The 18,447-nt window shown below is 41.1% G+C and overlaps 1 protein-coding gene across 1 annotated transcript in view; it reads right to left on the minus strand.

Moving 5' to 3' along the window:
* LOC110568730 (cytochrome P450 2C19) overlaps positions 1–11,384 on the minus strand; it is a 70,804-nt gene extending 59,420 nt beyond the window's left edge. The window contains exons 1-3 of the mRNA XM_064374092.1: positions 11,133–11,384; positions 8,827–8,989; positions 8,507–8,656 (exon numbers count right to left, since the gene is read on the minus strand). Coding sequence (XP_064230162.1) covers positions 8,507–8,656; positions 8,827–8,989; positions 11,133–11,300 — 481 coding nt within the window. The 5' untranslated portion in view covers positions 11,301–11,384. The remainder of the gene's footprint in view (positions 1–8,506; positions 8,657–8,826; positions 8,990–11,132) is intronic.
* Between the last annotated feature and the right edge of the window lie 7,063 nt (positions 11,385–18,447).

Raw genomic sequence — 18,447 nt, forward strand, 5'->3', positions numbered from 1 at the left:
GTAATAACAAACTTCTCCGAGCTAAAGAAACGTGTTCTAACCCAATACAAGGAAGCTAAGAATCTTGAAAAAAAGGTTAGACAAAATGTTAACTAGACGAGCCAGTGTAGAGAAGAACATAAATGACCTGATGGAGCTGAAAAACACAGTGCAAGAAATTTGTGAAACATACACAAGTTTCAATACCTGAATCAATCAAGTGGAAGAAAGGATATCAGAGATTGAAGATAAAGCCAATGAAATAAAGTGTGAAGGCAAGATTAGAGAAAAAAGAGTAAAAATAAATGAACAAAGCCTACAAGAATTACAGGATTATGTGAAAAAACCAAATCTACGTTTGATCAGTGTACCAGAAAGTAATGGGGAGAATGAACCACACTGGAAGACACTCTTCAGGATATTATCCAGGAGAATTTCCCCAATCTAGCAAGGCAGGCCAACATTCATATGATACTCCTTGAGAAGAGCAATCCTGAGACACATAATCATCAGATTCATCAGTGTTGAAATGAAGAAAAAAATGTGAAGGGCAGCCAGAGAGAAAGGTCAGGTTACCCACAAACAGAAGCCCTTCAGACTCACAGCAGATCTCTTGGCAGAAATCCTACAAGCCAGAAGAAAGTGGGGGCCATATTCAACATCCTTAAGGAAAAAAACTTTAAACTTAGAATTTCATATCCAGCCAAACTAAATTTGATAAGTGAAGAAGAAATAAAATCCTTCACAGACAAGCAACTGCTATTTTGTAACCACCAGCCTGGCCTTACAAGAGCTCCTGAAGGAAGCATTAAACACAGAAAAATGTTTAGGGTCTGTTGGGGAGGACTGGGGGAGGGAGAGCAGGGGGTAGGGAGTTGGGGAGAGACAACATGGGTAGATGTGCCAGATATAGGTGACAGGGATGGAGGTGGCAAACCACATTGCCATGTATGTACATATACAGCAATCCTGCATGTTTGGCACATGTACCCCAGAACCTAAAGTGCAATAAAATATATATTTAAAAAAATCTGGAGAGGAGGGGATCCAAGATGGCAGAGTAGTAGCAGCTCTGGATTGTAGCTCCCAGTGAGCGCATGGAGGGTGAGTGGTCACTGCATTTCCAGATGGATTTTTACTGCTCACAGACCAGGAGATTCCCAGGCAGAGGAGCACCACGGGTCTCCAGCATGGCTGTTTTGGCTGGCGCAGTGGCTCTCTGCTCAAAAAACTCACACAGGTCCAGGCACTGTTTCAGCTGGTGACTGGAGCACCTGGGAGACAGAGTTGCCCATTCAACTGATAAAAAGGGGACTGAAACAAGGAGCCAGGCCAGGAGCTTCCTGGGTGAAAAAGCACCACAAGTCTCCAGTGTGGCTGTTTCAGCTGGTGCAGTGGGTCTCCATAAAAAATCTCACACAAATCTGGATGCCTTTTCAACAGGTGACTAGAGCACCTGGGAAACAGAGTCGCCTATTCAACTGATAAAAAGGGGACTGAAATAGGGAGCCAGGCCAGGAGAATCCTGGGCAGAAAAGCACCTCCAACAGAGCTGGCACAGCGGGTCTCTGCACAAAATCTCACACAAATCCAGGCACCTTTTCAACTGGTGATTGGAATGCCTGGTAGACAGAGTCGCCCATTCAACTAAAAAAAAGGAGACTGAAACAGGGGGCCAGGCCAGGACATGCCCAGGTGAAAAAATGCCACAAGCCCACAGCATGGCTGTTTCAGCTGGCGCAGTGGGTCTCAGCACAAGAACTGATACAAATCCAGGTGCCATTTCCACTGGTGACTGGAATGCCTGGAAGACAGAATCGCCTGTTCAACTGAAAGAAAATAGGTCTGAGGCACTGAGTCAGGTGATCAGGCATGGCCTGACCCACCCCCACAAAGACCAGCAATCTGAAATGCTCTGGATTGAGAGTTTCACAGCAAGCACAGCTGGACCTGGGATGGTACAGCTCTGTGGGGAGGGTCATCTGCAATTACCAAGGCACTCCACCACTCTGAGGTAGTCTGCCATTGCTGAAGTGGTCCGCCATTGCTGAGGCAGTCTGCCATTACAGAGAGAGTCTGCCATTACAGAGGTAGGCCACCATTGCTGAGGCAGTTCTAACCATAACCCTATAAACAGGACTGCAGGGAAGTTCACAAGGCAGCTGGGCAGAGCCCAGAGCAGATCAGCAACGCCTCTGCAGGAAGACTGTGACTAGGCTGCCTCCTCACTGGGCAGGGCATCCCTGAAAAAAGGCAGCAGCACAACAGAAACTTATAAATAAAGCCCTACCTTCCTGGGACAGAGCATCTGGGGGAAAAAAGGTTGTTATGATTTCTGCTGAGGCAGACTTAAATGTACCTGCCCAGCAGCTCTGAAGGGAAAAATGGAGTTCACACCTCAGCACTTGAGATCCTATAAAGGACAGACTGTCTCCTCAAGCAGCTCCCCGACCGCTTTATATCCAAAGAGTCACCTCATAAAGGAGAGCTCAGACTGACATGTGCCAGCTATCCTTCTGGGACAAATATAGCAGAAGAAGAAACTGGCAGCAACCATCACTGTTCTGCAGCTGCTGCAGGTGAGCCCCAGGCAAGTAGGGTCTGGAGTGGACCTCCAGCAGTCCTACAGCAGAGGGGCCTGACTGTTAGAAGGAAAACTAAGAAACAGAAACAAATAGATAATGGCCAATTAGGAGCAGCTCAGGATCGCAGCTCCCAGTGAAAGCACAGAGGGTGAGTGGACGCCGCATTTCCAGATGGATTTTTATTGTCCACATACCAGAAGATTCCCAGGAGGAGGAGCCCCATGGGTCACCAGGGCGGCTGGTTTGGCCAGTGCGGCTGTTTTGGCTGGCACGGCTGTTTTGCTGGCACCCCTGGGGCGGTGGTTCTCCGTACAAAATACACAGGTCTGGCCGTCGTTTGGCCATCATTTTAGCTGGTGATTGTAGCTCCGGAAGGCAGAGTCATCCATTCATCTGATTAAAAAGGGGACTGAAACAAAGAGCCAAGCCAGGAGATTCCCGGGCAAAAAAGTGCCACGAATCTCAGTGCCGCTGGTTCAGCCGGCACAGGCACAGTAGTTCACCACATGGGAAATCACCCAGATTCCAGTGGCTTTTCAACAGGTGACTGGAGCACCTGGGAGAGAGTCAACCACTCAACTAAAAAAAAAGGCTCTGAGGCAGGGAGCTAGGTGATCAGGCTCAGCTGGTCCCACTCCCACAAAAAAACAGCAATTGGAAACGCTCTGGGTTGAGAGTTTCACAGCAAGCACAGCTGAAACTGGGAAGGTCCAGCTCTGTGGGGGAAGGGCGTCTGCCATTACCGAGGCACTCCACCACTACATAGGCAGCCCACCATTGCTGAGGCAACCTGCCATTACAAGAGACTCTGCCACTACAGAGGTGGGCCACCATTGCCGAGGCAGTTCTAACTACACCCATATAAACAGGACTGCAGGGAAGTTCACACAGCAGCTAGGGGGAGCCCACAGCAGCTCAGTAAAGCCTCTGCAGGCAGAAAGTGACTAGGCTGCCTCCTCGCTGGGCAGGGCAGCCCTGAAAAAAAGGCAGCAGCACAATGGAAACTCATAAATAAAGACCTAATTCCCCGGGACAGAGAGCCTGGGGGAAAAAAGGGGGTCTATGAGTTCTGCTGCAGCAGACTTAAACATATCTGCCCAGCAGCTCTAAATGAACAACAGAGATCGCAGCTCAGCACTTGAGCTCCTATAAAGGACAGACTGTCTCCTCAAGCAGCTCCCTGACTCCCATATATCCAAAGAGTCACCTCATAAAGGAGAGCTCAGACTGACATTTGAGGGTTATCCTTCTGGGACAAAGATAGCAGAAGAAGAAACTGGCAGCAACCCTTACTGTTCTGCAGCCACTACAGGTGATCCCCAGGCAAGCAGGGCCTGGAGTGGACCAGTCCTACAGCAGAGGGTCCAGACTGCTAGAACGAAAACTAAGAAACAGAAAGAAATAACTTCATCATCAGCAAACTGGACGTCCACTCAGAGACCCAATCTAAAAGTCAACAACTACAAAGCCAACAGGTGGATAAATCCACAAAGATTGGAAGAAACCAGCACAAAAAGGATGAAAACACCCGAAACCAGGATGCCTCTCCTCCTACAAGGGATCATATATCCTCACCAGCAAGGAAACAAGGCTGGATGGAGAATGAGTGTGATGAATTGACAGAATCAGGCTTCAGAAGGTGGGTAATAAGAAACTTCTGTGACCTAAACGAACATGTTCTAACCCAATGCAAAGAAACTAAGAACCTTGAAAAAAGATTTGACGAAATGCTAAGCCGAATAGAAAACTTAGGAATATAAGTCAATTGATGGAGACGAAAAACACAATACGAGAACTTCGCGAAGCATACACAAGTTTCAACAGCCGAATTGGCCAAGTAGAAGAAAGGATATCAGAGGTCGAAGATCAACTAAATGAAATAAAATGAGAAGGCAAGATTAGAGAAAAAAGGGTAAAAAGGAATGAACAAAGTCAACAAGAAATATGGGACTATGTGAAAAGACCTAAACTACGTATGATAGGTGTACCTGAATGTGATGGAGAGAATGAATCCAAGCTGGAAAATACTCTTCAGGGTATTATCCAGGAAAACTTCCCAAACCTAGCAAGGCAGGCCAATATTTGAGTCCAAGAAATACAGAGAACACCACAAAGATATTCCTCTAGAAAAGCAACCCGAAGGCACATAATCGTCAGATTCACCAGGGTTGAAATGAAGGAGAAAATGCTAAGGGCAGCCAGAGAGAAAGGTAGGGTTACCCACAAAGGGAAGTCCATGAGACTCACAGCAGATCTCTCAGCAGAAACCCTACAAGCCAGAAGAGAGTGAGGGCCAATATTCAACATCCTTAAAGAAAAGAACTTTCAACTCAGAATTTCATATCCAGCCAAACTAAGCTTCATAAGTGAAGGAAAAATAAAATCCTTTGCAAACAAGCAAGTACTCAGAGATTTCATCACCACCAGGCCTACTTTACAAGAGCTTCTGAAGAGGCATTAAACATAGAAAACAACAACCAGTACCAGCCACTCCAAAAATGTACCAAATGGTAAAGAGCATCAACATAATGAAGAATCTGCATCAACTAATGGGCAAAACAGCCAGCTAGCATCAAAATGGCAGGATCAAATTCACACATAACAATACTAACCCTAAATGTAAATGGGATAAATGCCCCAATCAAAAGACACAGACTGGCAAATTGGACAAAAAGCCAAAACCCATCGGTGTGCTGTATCCAGGAAACTCATCTCACATGCAAGCATACATAAAGGCTCAAAATAAAGGGATGGAGGAAGATTTACCAAGCAAATGGAGAGCAAAAAAAAAGCAGGAGTTGCAATTCTCATCTCTGATAAAATAGACTTTAAAGCAACAAAGATCAAAAGAGACAAAGAGGGACATTACATATTCGTAAAAGGATCAATGCAACAAGAAGAGCTAACGATCCTAAATACATACGCACCCAATACAGAAGCAACCAGGGACATAAGGCAAGTTCTTAATGACTTACAAAGAGACTTAGATGCCCACACAATAATAATGGGAGACTTTAACACCCCATTGTCAATATGAGACAGATCAATGAGACAGAAAATTAACAAGGATATCCAGGACTTGAACTCAGACCTGGACCAAGCAAACCTAATAGACATTTACATAACTCTCCACCCCAAATCCACAGAATATACATTCTTCTCAGCACCACATCGTACCTATTCTAAAACTGACCACATAATTGGAAGTAAATCACTCCTCAGCAAATACAAAAGAACGGAAATCATAACAAACAGTCTCTCACACCACAGTGCAATCAAGTTAGAATTCAGAATTCAGAAACTAACTCAAAACAGCACAGCTTGATGGAAACTGAACAACTGGCTCTTGAATGTTGACTGGATAAACAATGAAATGAAGGCAGAAATAAAGATGTTATTTCGTTTCTCAATGAGAATGAAGACACAACATACCAGAATCTCTGGGACACATTTAAAGCAGTGTCTAGGGGAAAATATAGAGCAATAAAGGCCCACATGAGAAGCAATGAGAGATCTAAAATTGATACCCTATCATCAAAATTGAAAGAGCTAGAGGAGCAAGATCAAAAAAACTCAAAACCTAGCAGAAGACAAGAAATAACTAAGATCAGAGCAGAACTGAACGAGATAGAGACACAAAACACCCTTCAAAAAATCAGTAAATCCAGGAGCTGTTTTTTCGAAAAGATCAACAGAATACAGACCACTAGCCAGATTAACAAAAAAGAAAAGAGAGAATAATCAAATAGATGCAATAAAAAACAATAAAGGGGATATCACCACACATTCCACAGAAATTCAAACCATCATCAGAGATTATTACAAACAACTCTATGCACATAAACTAGTAAACCTGGAAGAAATGGATAAATACCTGGACACGTACATCCTCTCAAGCCTAAACCAGGAAGAAGTTGAAATGCTGAATAGACCAATAACAAGGTCTGAAGTTGAGGCAGCAATTAAGAGTCTACCACCCAAAAAAAGCCCAGGTCCAGATGGGTTGACAGTCAAATTCTACATAAGGCAAGTTCTTAATGACCTACAAAGAGACTTGGATTCCCACACAATAATAGTGAAAAACTTCAACACACCATTGTCAATATTAGACAGATCAACAAGACAGAAAATTAACAAGGTACCCAGGACTTGAACTCAGATCTGGACCAAGAAGAACTAATAGACATCTACAGAACTGTCCACCCCATATCCACAGAATATACATTTTTCTCAGAACCACATCACACTTATTCTAAAATCGACCACATAATTGGAAGTAAAACATTTCTCAGCAAATGCAAAAGAATGGAAATCATAACAAACAGTCTCTCAGACCACAGTGCAATCAAATTAGAACTCAGGATTAAGAAACTCACTCAAAACAGCACAACCACATGGAAACTGAACATGTTGCTCCTGAATGATGACTGGATAAATAATGACATGAAGGCAGAAATAAAGATGTTCTTTGAAACCAATGAGGCCTCAGAAGTAATGCCTACCTCTACAAACATCTGATCTTTGACAAACCCGACAAAAACAAGCAATAGGAAAGGGATTCCCTATGTAATAAATGGTGTTGAGAAAACTGGCTAGCGTTATGGAGAAGGCTGAAACTGGATCACTTCCTTATGCCTTATACAAAAATTAACTCCAGATGGATTAAAGATTTAAATGTAAGATGTAGCACCATAAAAACCCTAGAAAAAAACCTAGGCAATACCATTCAAGACATAGGCATGGGCAAGGACTTCATAACTAAAACACCAAAAGCAACGGCAATAAAAGCCAAAAGTGACAAATGGAATCTAATTAAACTAAAAAGCTACACAACAAAAGAATCATTAGAGTGAACCATCAACCAACAGAATGGGAACAAATTTTTGCAATCTACCTATCTGACAAAGGGCTAATAATATCCCGAATGTACAAAGAATTTAAACAAATTTACAAGAAAAACAAAATCCCCATCAAAAAGTAGACAAAGGATATGAACAGATACTTATCAAAAGAAGACCTTTATGCAGCCAACAAACATGAAAAAAAAAAAGCTCATCACTGGTCATTAGAGAAATGCAAATCAAAACCACATTGAGATACCATCTCATGCCAGTTAGAATGATGACCATTAAGAACTCAGGAGACAACAGATGCTAGAGAGGATGTGGAGAAATAGGAACACTTTTACCTATTGGTGAGAGTGTAAATTAGTTCAACCGTTGTCGAAGACAGTGTGGCAATTCCTCAAGGATCTAGAAATAGAAATACCATTTGATCCAGGAATCCCATTACTGGGTATATACCCAAAGGATTATAAATCATTCTAATATAAAGACACATGAACACATATGTTTATTGTGGCACCATTCACAAAGTGGCAAAGACTTGGAACCAACACAAATGCCCATCAAAGATAGACTGGATAAAGAAAATGTGGCACATAAACACTGAGGAATACTATACAGCCATAAAAAAGGACAAGTTTATGCCCTTTGCAGGAACATGGATGAAGCTGGGAACCATCATTCTCAGCAAACTGACATAAGAACAAAAAAACCAAAGACCACATGTTCTCACTCATAAGTGGGTGTTGAACAATGAGAACACATGGACACAGGGAGGAGAACATCACACACTGGGCCATGTCAGGGTGTCGGGGACTAGGGGAGGGATAGCAGGGGGGTGACAGGCTAGAAGAGGGATAGTATTAAGAGAAATACCTAACATAGATGACATGGTGATGGATGCAGCAAACACCACCATGGTACATGTTAACCTATGTAACAAACATGCGTGTTCTCCACATGTACCCCAGAATGTAAATTATAATAATAATAAAAGAAAAGGAAAAAGGATCTGGCCACTCCTGAAATGTTTCCAAGAATGTCAGTAGAGAAGAGAGCAGTCCAGTAAGGTCAGACATAAAGAGTAGGGTCACTCACCCTTGGTTTTTCTCAACTCCTCCAAAAGGCAGCGGGCTTCCTCTTGAACACGGTCCTCAATGCTCCTCTTCCCCATCCCAAAATTCCGCAGGGTCATGAGGGAGAAACGCCGGATCTCCTTCCACCTGTTTCCATTGCTGAAAATTATTCCTAACAGGAAAAGAAACATAAACTAGGAGGAAGATCCCAGGCAAGAAAGGAAGCTGACACTGGGCAGCCACATAGATGGGCCAAGCTCTGCCCAAGGAGCTCTGCAAGTCTCTGTTTTCCATCCTCCCCAACCCCAAGACCAATGCTGAAACAGGCACATGCACACCTACCATGTCCTCTGTTAGCTCTTTCAACCACTGGGATACGGCCTCTTCCAGAAAACTCATCCCCAAGATCAATCAGGGCTTCCTTCACTACTTCATATCCATGCAGCACCACCGTGCATTCCCGGCCAAAATACAGAGTGAACACAGGGCCATAAACTTTTGAGAACTAGAAAAGGAGACAGAGATAACAGCAAATGAAGTCACTATTTTGTCCACTTTTGTCCACCTACTGAGTCTGACTAGGATTAATATTTTCATTGTATTTGTATGCTTTTATTCAGCCACATAGCTTCAAATATTTCTGAATTTTATATGTAAACATGATGATGGCTATTATGCTGAACTTTATATATAAGTATGATTATGATTAATCATAAAATAATCATTATGCATAATATTATAATGATGATTAATTTACTTGCCACTCAGATGGTCTATGATGCAAAAGGCAATGGTTAAACAATTGCTACACAGATTACAATTAATCCTCACATCAACATATTCAGCAGGTCTATTGCTCTATTTTTAACAAAGAAACTGAGCTCAGAGAATGACAAATTTATTTTCAGTGTCCCACAGCTAACCCAAATTTCAAACTTTACTTATTCAAACACTGATGCTTGAGAAATTTATCAGCACTCTTGTGTCCACCTTAAGACCAATACCCAGTTTCAAGAACTAACAATTTCCTGGTCTAATAGCCTTTTATGATTAACATGCATCATAGTATTCATAGTAAAAATACCTTTCTATGACTCCACCTCGGACTCTCAAAAGCCCACAGAGACCCCTTGCTGGATCAACAGTCCTCACAGCAGTACTCCTAAAATTAGGTGGCTATGAGATTATATGAGTCACCTTAATCCTTAACCTCCTAACAGAGTTTATAGCTTATTTCTCATGCTATCCCTATGAAGAATAATCATAACAAGCTCCATTTGTGCCAAACTAATCTAAAATCACTCATTACTTACTATTCCATAAGACATACAGCACTTGTTATCAAAGCTGTTTTCTTTCAAATGCCCTGAAGTTTTACAGGTGCAACCACCCTAATAATTGCCCATGGACTAACCTCATCCCTATTAGTCTGCCTTGCAAACTCAAACTACAAACGAGTTCACAGCCAAACCATACTACTAACATGGGGCTTTCAAACACTTCCTCCCCAAGAGCCATGTGATGACTCCTAACTAGCCTTGCCAACCTTGCCCTTCCCCATAACATCAATCTAGTAGGAGTACTCTTCATAACTACAGCCTCGTTCTCTTGATTTAATCATACCATCATGCTTATAAGACTTAATATACTAATCACAGCCCTTTACTCTCTCTATGTGCTAATTATTACATAACAAGGGGTATTCATATATTATATTAACACTCTTTTTTTTTTTTTTTTTTGAGGCGGAGTTTCGCTCGTTACCCAGGCTGGAGTGCAATGGCGCGATCACGGCTCACCGCAACCTCCGCCTCCTGGGTTCAGGCAATTCTCCTGCCTCAGCCTCCTGAGTAGCTGGGATTACAGGCACGCACCACCATGCCCAGCTAATTTTTTGTATTAGTAGAGACGGGGTTTCACCATGTTGACCAGGACGGTCTCGATCTCTTGACCTCGTGATCCACCCGTCTCGGCCTCCCAAAGTGCTGGGATATATTAACACTCTTAAACCATCTTTCACTTGAGAAAATACCCTATACTTATATATCTTCTACCCCTCTTCCTACTATTACTAAACCTTAAGGTCATTTGGGGGTTTATATATTGCAGCTATAGTTTAATTAAAACATTAGTTTGTGGATCTAATAATGGAAGTCTATAATGTCTTATCTACCACTTATCTGCTTTTGCTGGTCCTGAACCCACAGCTATTTCCTTGACAACAGGCGTAAATTAATTCTTCAGAGAAGTTCAATTTTCACAGCTATTCTGAATAAAACACATGGTTAATATAGTAGAGGGCTTATTTAATGAAATCTCTAACAACTACCACATTCCTTACCATTTACCATCAGCCAAAAATTATAGCAAATGGTTATAAAATGAAGAAAGAACAAAGCACTTCAAATTATTGCCACTTTGTTATTTTGAATCTAACATGCAAAAATCGACATCTTTTTCTACTCACAAAATGAGTGATTTCATTCCGCTATCTCTGACACTGACAAACTGGAAAAGGCAACAAAAGCCTTTCAAAGTATCTTACTTTACAATGATCTCTTGTAACAATGTACCTCTAGGAATATACTTTATTTGAAAATAAGGTGAATTTACTTACGTTTTGCAAGCCACTGAAGGAGCATACTTACATTGGTTAAGGATTTGGTGATGTCCTTAATATCTATCTGTAGGAGATTTCCAACAATTGGGAGAGGAGTGGGGCCAGGAGGGAGTTTTCCTCTTTTAGAGCTCTGTCTCCAGAGTGAAAGGAGAAGCAAACAGGAGAGAGAGAGCACAAGGACCACAAAGGGATCCATTGAAGCTTTCTCTTCTTACTAAGACAACTGTGAGCTTGCACTCCAAGCCTTTTATAACACTCTATGCTAATTCAGTGTGTGCCTCTTTGACGTATAAAGTGACCAATCACCTAGGTCCACTATGTGCCTCTCTTCTGAAAGAACTTTGACCCACTGATAGAGATAAAAATAAAACATCCTTTGATCTTGTTCTCCTTCGTTCCAGTACCCACTCTGTCCATTCTGGTTTCTTTGTACTTGGTTGGAGCCTAGGTATTGGTTATTTTAAAAAAAATGTTAACCTAAGTGGTTCAATGCACCATCATAATTGAAAGCATTAAAGTAAATAATCCGATGTAAAAAAAATCACTCAAAATTCTGAATTCTTAATAACCAGTTGGGAATTTATGATTTTGAGGGAAATGAATGCATTCTATGCCTTGTATATTTAAAAAGTATGTCAATGCTATATCAAAGATTAGAAGACTTTGTCCTTTATAATGAAATACTTTCAAATATTATAATATAGCCTACTAAAAATACAGCAGCCTAAATATGAAATAGCTAACATAACTCATATATCTTAAATAACAAAACATATATCAAGTAAATTAGCTTAGCAGACATAAACACTTTTACCATTAAACACCATTAAAAAACACGTGAAGGTAGGAATTGTTTTTATTTTTCAAATGAGAAAAGGGAGACCCTGGGAAAACAGGACACCTGTCGGTGCCACACAGCTCATAGCTGGCAGAACTAGGATTGGAGCTGAGGTCTTCTGATGCCCATTGTGATGCATTATCTCATACACCAGAGCTGCCTTGAGAACAATTTTAGCAAAACAAAACAAACTTCCAAATATTAGTTATTCTGAATATACACCACATTGATTCTGTTTATAAAACAGGCTTCACATTAAATAGAATGCTTTATTTGTCTCTAAGGAATACAGCACCAGAGATGCTTATGAGAAGAAATGAGTTCTACCTTCTCCATCATTGCAGAGGGGAAATGCTCAGTGTAACTGAGGGAAGAGCCACTCTCAGACAATTTGGTGCTAAGGGATTGAGAAACTAGGGCTTCTCAACCTCCCAGTCACCTCCAGACATGGCTGCTTTCTATAGTTTTTGGTCTCTTATTTTCAGAGATAATGTAATAATGCACAGCAACCAAAGGAAATTATGAACAGAACAACAGTTGTGGATGCAATAGAGGATGGAAGGTAGGGAAATCAGTAAATGGACCCACAGCACAGAACCATCCCAATGTATAGACCTTAACAGGAGCTGACATCTTGAGTTGAGGATCTAAATACAACTAGAAAGATACACATTACTAGATCACTAATGACAATACTTATGCAAAGCCATTTTTTAAATATAGTATCATATTTGTTCTAAATTGCTTAGTGGGGTTATTTCCAGTTCTCTTACTAAGAAAAATAAAGTTATGTTAAGACACAGTTGCACATTGCTTTACTGTTCATTCTTAACAGGGATTATAACAATTTACAGAGAATTTTCACACCTCATGTCCCTTTGGAATCTTTCAATTACCTTTGCTTACAAAAAAATTGTTCAATTTCAGGAATGAGAGACCTAAGCCTTAAGATTCATAACCTTAGCCAAGAACATGGTGTCTGCTAGTGCTACAGCTGAGACTGGAATCCATAACCCCTGTGTCTTGAAGGTTTCATTTCAAGCAAAACATTCAGTTCAGTTGAGTCCACCAATATTTACTGATTGTGTACAATCATTCAGTATTTCATGATTCAGTCTAGTAAATGATTTTCAAAATAAACATTAATTTCATCAACAATGACAGCCTCAGTTGACTAGATTGGGAGGTCAGAAGAGTTTGGTTTTATAACCTTTAGTACTTGGGTGAGTCCAAGGCCTTGGAGAATGCTTTATACAGGGCACATAAAAGCAGTAACTTGGTCTTTGACTCACATAACTCTAAACTCCAACAGAAATATACTACCTGGTTTTGGGTAAAATAAGATCAGTTGCTCTCTTTAGAATAATCATTTCATTCCTTGAGCACTAGGTGTCCCAGTTCTGTTCCTCCTCTCTTCTGCTGAGCTGAGACTCCTACCTAGACCTTTCAATTTATACAATGAAATAATTATACATAATTTGTAAACAGATGGGATCTCTGAGATCAACTACTCTAAACTTTCCTTTTTTTTCTTTTTCTTTTTTCTTTTTTAGAAATGAGCAATTGTTGATTCAGTGAGACAAAGGATCACGATACATCATTATAAGACTTTTTCTTAGAATCCAAGTTTTTCAACTCCCAGTTCAGTAACATGTTACATCCCATCTCATAGAATTCACATCTCAGTCCAATGATCAGGGGAATATCAATTCTTTTGGCTACAATAGTGGATTAGAGTGGGCTTTTAAAAAATTTATTTCTTAACAGCAGTTTTGGGTTTCCAGCAACACTAAGTGGAAAGTATATAATTACCACATGCTCCTTTCCCTGCACCAACACACAGCCTCTCTCACAATCAAGAACTCTCATTAGTGTGGTTAATTAGTTACAATCAATGAACCAAAATTGACATATCATTATCAACCAAAGCTCATAGTTCATGTGGGGTTCATTCTTTGTGTTGTACATTCTGTGGGACTTAACTAATGCATAATGACATGTATCCGCCATTGTAGTCTCACATATAATAGTTTTACTGCCCTTAAAACCCTCTGTGCTCTACTTGTTCACTCTCCCTTCCTTGCAAGCCCTAGCAACAAATAATCTTTGCAGTGTCAGCATAGTTTTGCCTTTTTCAAAATGTCCTATGGTTGGAATCATACAATATGTAGCCTTTTAAGATGTAACTTACTAATATGTATAAAGTTTCTCCATGTCTTTTCATGGCTTGATAGTTCATTTTTTAACACTAAATAACACTCATTGTGTGGGTTTACAACATTGTTTATTCATTCATCTATTGAAGAACATCTTGGTGATATCTAATTTTTGACAACAATGAATAAAGCTGCTATAAACATCCATATGCAGACTTTTGTGTGGAAATATATTTCCAATTCATTTGGCAAATACTAAGGCACATAACTACTAGATAATATGGAAAACATAGCTTAGTTTTGTTAGACAATGCCCAATTGCCTCCTGAAGTGTCTGTACCATATTGCACTTCCACCAGCAATGACTAATAGTTCTCACTGCTGCACATCCTTGCCAACATTTGGTTCTATTAGTGTTTTGGATTTTAGCCACTGTGTAAGTATGTAGTAGTATCTCATTGGGGTTTTAGTTTGTAGGCCCCTAATGATGTTTAATCATGAGCATTTTTCATATATTTATTTGCCATCTGTATGTCTTCTTGGGTGTGCTTCAGAAGCTCTTATACGGCAGGTCTGGTGGTGACAAAATCTCTCAGTAATTGCTTGTTTGTAAAGGATTTTATTTCTCCTTCACTTATGAAGCTTAGTTTGGCTGGATATGAAATTCTGGGTTGAAAGTTCTTTAAGGATGTTGAATATTGGCCCCCACTCTCTTCTGGCTTGTAGGGTTTCTGCTGAGAGATCTGCTGTGAGTCTGATGGGCTTCCCTTTGTGGGTGACCTGACCTTTCTCTCTGGCTGCCCTTAGCATTTTCTCCTTCATTTCAACCTTGGTGAATCTGACGATTAAGTGCCTTGGGGTTGCTCTTCTTGAGGAATATCTTTGTGGTGTTCTCTGTATTTCCTGGACTTGAATATTGGCCTGCCTTGCTAGGTTGGGGAAGTTTTCCTGGAAAATATCCTGAAGAGTATTTTCCAGCTTGGATTCATTCTCTCCACATTCAGGTACACCTATCAAACATAGATCAGGTCTTTTCACACAATCCCATATTTCTTGGAGGCTTTGTTCATTTCTCTTCACTCTTTTTTTCCTAATCTTGCCTTCTTGTATTTCATTGGGTTGATCTTCAATCTCTGATATCCTTTCTTCTGATTGATCGATTCAGCTATTGAAACTTGTGCATGCTTTGTGAAGTTCTCGTGCTGTGTTTTTCAGCTCCATCATGTCGTTTATGGTTTAAGCTAGCTTCTCTAAGCTAGTTATTCTAGTTAGCATTTCGTCTAACCTTTTTCCAAGGTATTTCGTTTCTTTGCATTGGGTTAGAACATGTTCCTTTAGCTCACAGAAGTTTGTTATTATCCACCTTCTGAAGCCAGCTGCTGTCAATTTGTCAAACTCATTCTCCATCCTGTTTTGTTCCCTTGCTGGTGAGGAGTTGTGATCCCTTGGAGGAGGAGAGGCATTCTGGTCTTGGATGATTTCATCCTTTTTGCACTGGTTTCTCCCCATCTTCATGGATTTATCTACCTTTGATTTTTGAAGTTGGTGATTTGGGATGGGGTCTCTGCTTGGACGTCCTTTCTGTTAATGTTGAATCATCCGTGGGGGTTGCAGATCAGCAGGTATGGCTGGCTGATCTTTCCTCTGGTAGCTTTGTCCCGGAAGGGTACCCACCAGGTGACTGCCAGAGCTGTTCTGTATGAGGTGTCTTTTTGGTTATACAGAGGTCAGGGAGCCACTTGAGAAGGCAGTCTGTGCCTTGTCTGCCTGCAGAGGCACTCTTGGCTATCACAGACTCAGTTCAGCTGCTATGTAAGCTTCCTCTGGCTTTTGCTTACACAGGTAGGTTTAAACCTGCCTCAGCAATGATGGACATCCTTCCTCCCACCGAGCTCAATCATCCCGGATCGAGCTCAAACTGATGGGCTGGCTGTGAAACTCTCAAGCCAGAGGGCTTCAGTTTGCTGGTCTTTTGGGGGTGGGACCCACCCAGCCATATCACCTGTCTCCCTGCTTTCAGTTCCCCCGCTTTCTAGGGAGGAGGTAGTTCCATCCCACAGGCACACTCAGTGCTAGTCAAAACATTCACCCAGATGGCATCTGCTGGAGCTGCCACTCAGATCTATGCCGGCAACTCATGGTGCTTTTCAGTCCAGCAAGGATCTCTTGGTCTGTGGGTTGCAGAGAGCATGGGAGAAGTGTAGCATCTGAACCAGAGTGCCGAGGTGGGGAAGTCTCTGATCCTCCAGTCAGTTGCACTTCCTGGGTGAGGCAGCACCCTATCCTGCCATGGTTTGCCCTCCTTGGGCTACAACCACATTCAGTCCCATTGAAATTAACCTAGTACCTCAATTGGAAATGCAGAGATCACTCACCTTCTGTGTGTCTCTCACTGGGAGCTGCACTCCAGAGCTGTTCCTATACAGCCATAAATCCTCCCAAATTGAATCTGTCCTTTTTTTTTTTGAGATTTGAATTCAGGTTTATTAGACTCAAAATTCCTTTAATAAGTCATCTTTATTTTTAGTGCACATTATTTTATTTTATATTTTTCTCTTTGCATTTTTTTTTACTGTACTTTAGGTTCTAGGGTACATGTGCAGATCCTGCAGGATTGTTGCATAGGTACATACATGGCAATGTAGTTTGTGGCCTCCATCCCCAGCTCACCTATATCTGGCATTTCTCCACATATTATCCCTTCCCAACCGCCCTAACCTCTAATGTCCCTTCCCTGCCCCTCCAACAAACCCCAGTGTGTGATGTTTCCCTCCCTGTGTCGATGTGTTCTCATTGTGTCAGTTTGCTGGGAATGATGGTTTCCAGATTAATCCCTATCCCCATGAAAGACACAAACTCATCTTTTTTATGGCTGCATGGTATTCCATGATGTATATGTGCCACATTTTCCTTGTCCAGTCTGTCATCGATGGGCATTTGGGTTGATTCCAGGGCTTTGCTATTGTAAACAGTGCTGCAATGAACATATGTGTTCATTGTCTTTTTAACAGAATGATATACAATCTTTGGATATATACCTAGTAATGGGACTGCTGAGTCAAATGGAATTTCCATTTCCAAATCCTTGAGGAATTGCCATACTGTCTTCCACAATGGTTGAACTAATTTACCCTCCCACCAACAATGTAAAAGTGTTCCTATTTCTCCACATCCTCTACAGCATCTGTAGTCTCCAGATTATTTAATGATCACCATTCTAACCAGCATGAGATGGTATCTCAACGTAGTTTTGAATTGCATTTCTCTAATGACCAGTGATGATGAGCATTTTTTCATGTTTGTTGGCCTCATATATGTCTTCTTTTGAAAAGTGTCTGTTCATATACTTTGACCACTTTTGAATGGGTTTGTTTGCTTTTTTCTTGTAAATCTGTTTAAGTTCTTTGTAGATTCTGGATATAAGTCCTTTGTCAGATGGGTAGATTGCAAAAATTTTTCCCATTCTATTGGTTGCTAGTTCACTCTAGTGATTGTTTCATTTGCTGTATAGAAGCTCTGGAGTTTAATTAGATCCCATTTGTCTATTTTGGCTTTTGTTGCCAGTGCTTTTGGTGTTTTAGTCATGAAGTCCTTGCCTATGCCTATGTCCTGAATGGTTTTCCTAGGTTTTCTTCTAGGACTTTTATGGTGTTAGGTCTTATGGTTAAGTCTTTAATCCATCTGGAGGTAATTTTAGTGCAAGTTATCAGGAAGAGGTCCAGTTTCTGCTTTCTGCACATGGCTAGCCAGTTTTCCCAACACCATTTATTAAACAGGGAATCCTTTCCCCATTGCTTGTTTTTGTGAGGTTTGTGAAAGATCAGATGGTTGTAGATGTGTGGTGTTGCCTTCGAGGTCTCTGTTCTGTTCCATTGGTCTGTATCTGTGTTTTGGTACAAGTCCCATGCTGTTTTGATTACTGTAGCCTTGCAGTATAGTTTGAAGTCAGGTAGCGTGATGCCTCCAGCTTTGTTCTTTTTGCTTAGAATTGACTTGGCTATGCGGGCTCTCTTTTGGTTCCATATGAAGTTTAAGGTGGTTTTTCCAGTTCTGTGAAGAGGATCACAAGTAGCTTGATGGGGATAATGTTGAATCTATCAATTACTTTGGGCAGTATGGCCATTTTCACAATATTGATTCTTCCTAACCATGAGCATGGAATGTTTTTCCATCTGTTTGTGTCCTCTCCTATTTCCTTGAGCAGTGGTTTGCAGTTCTCCTTGAAGAGGTCCTTTACCTCTTTTGTTAGTTGTATTCCTTGGCATTTTATTCTCTTTGTAGCAATTGCAAATGGGAGTTCTCTCATGATTTGACTCTCTGTTAGTCTGTTATTCGTGTATAGGAATTCT

This window comes from Aotus nancymaae, unplaced genomic scaffold (assembly GCF_030222135.1).
Source record: "Aotus nancymaae isolate 86718 unplaced genomic scaffold, 86718_ANA_hifiasm-v0.15.2.pri h1tg000010l, whole genome shotgun sequence".
NCBI classification, from domain to species: Eukaryota; Metazoa; Chordata; class Mammalia; order Primates; family Aotidae; genus Aotus; species Aotus nancymaae.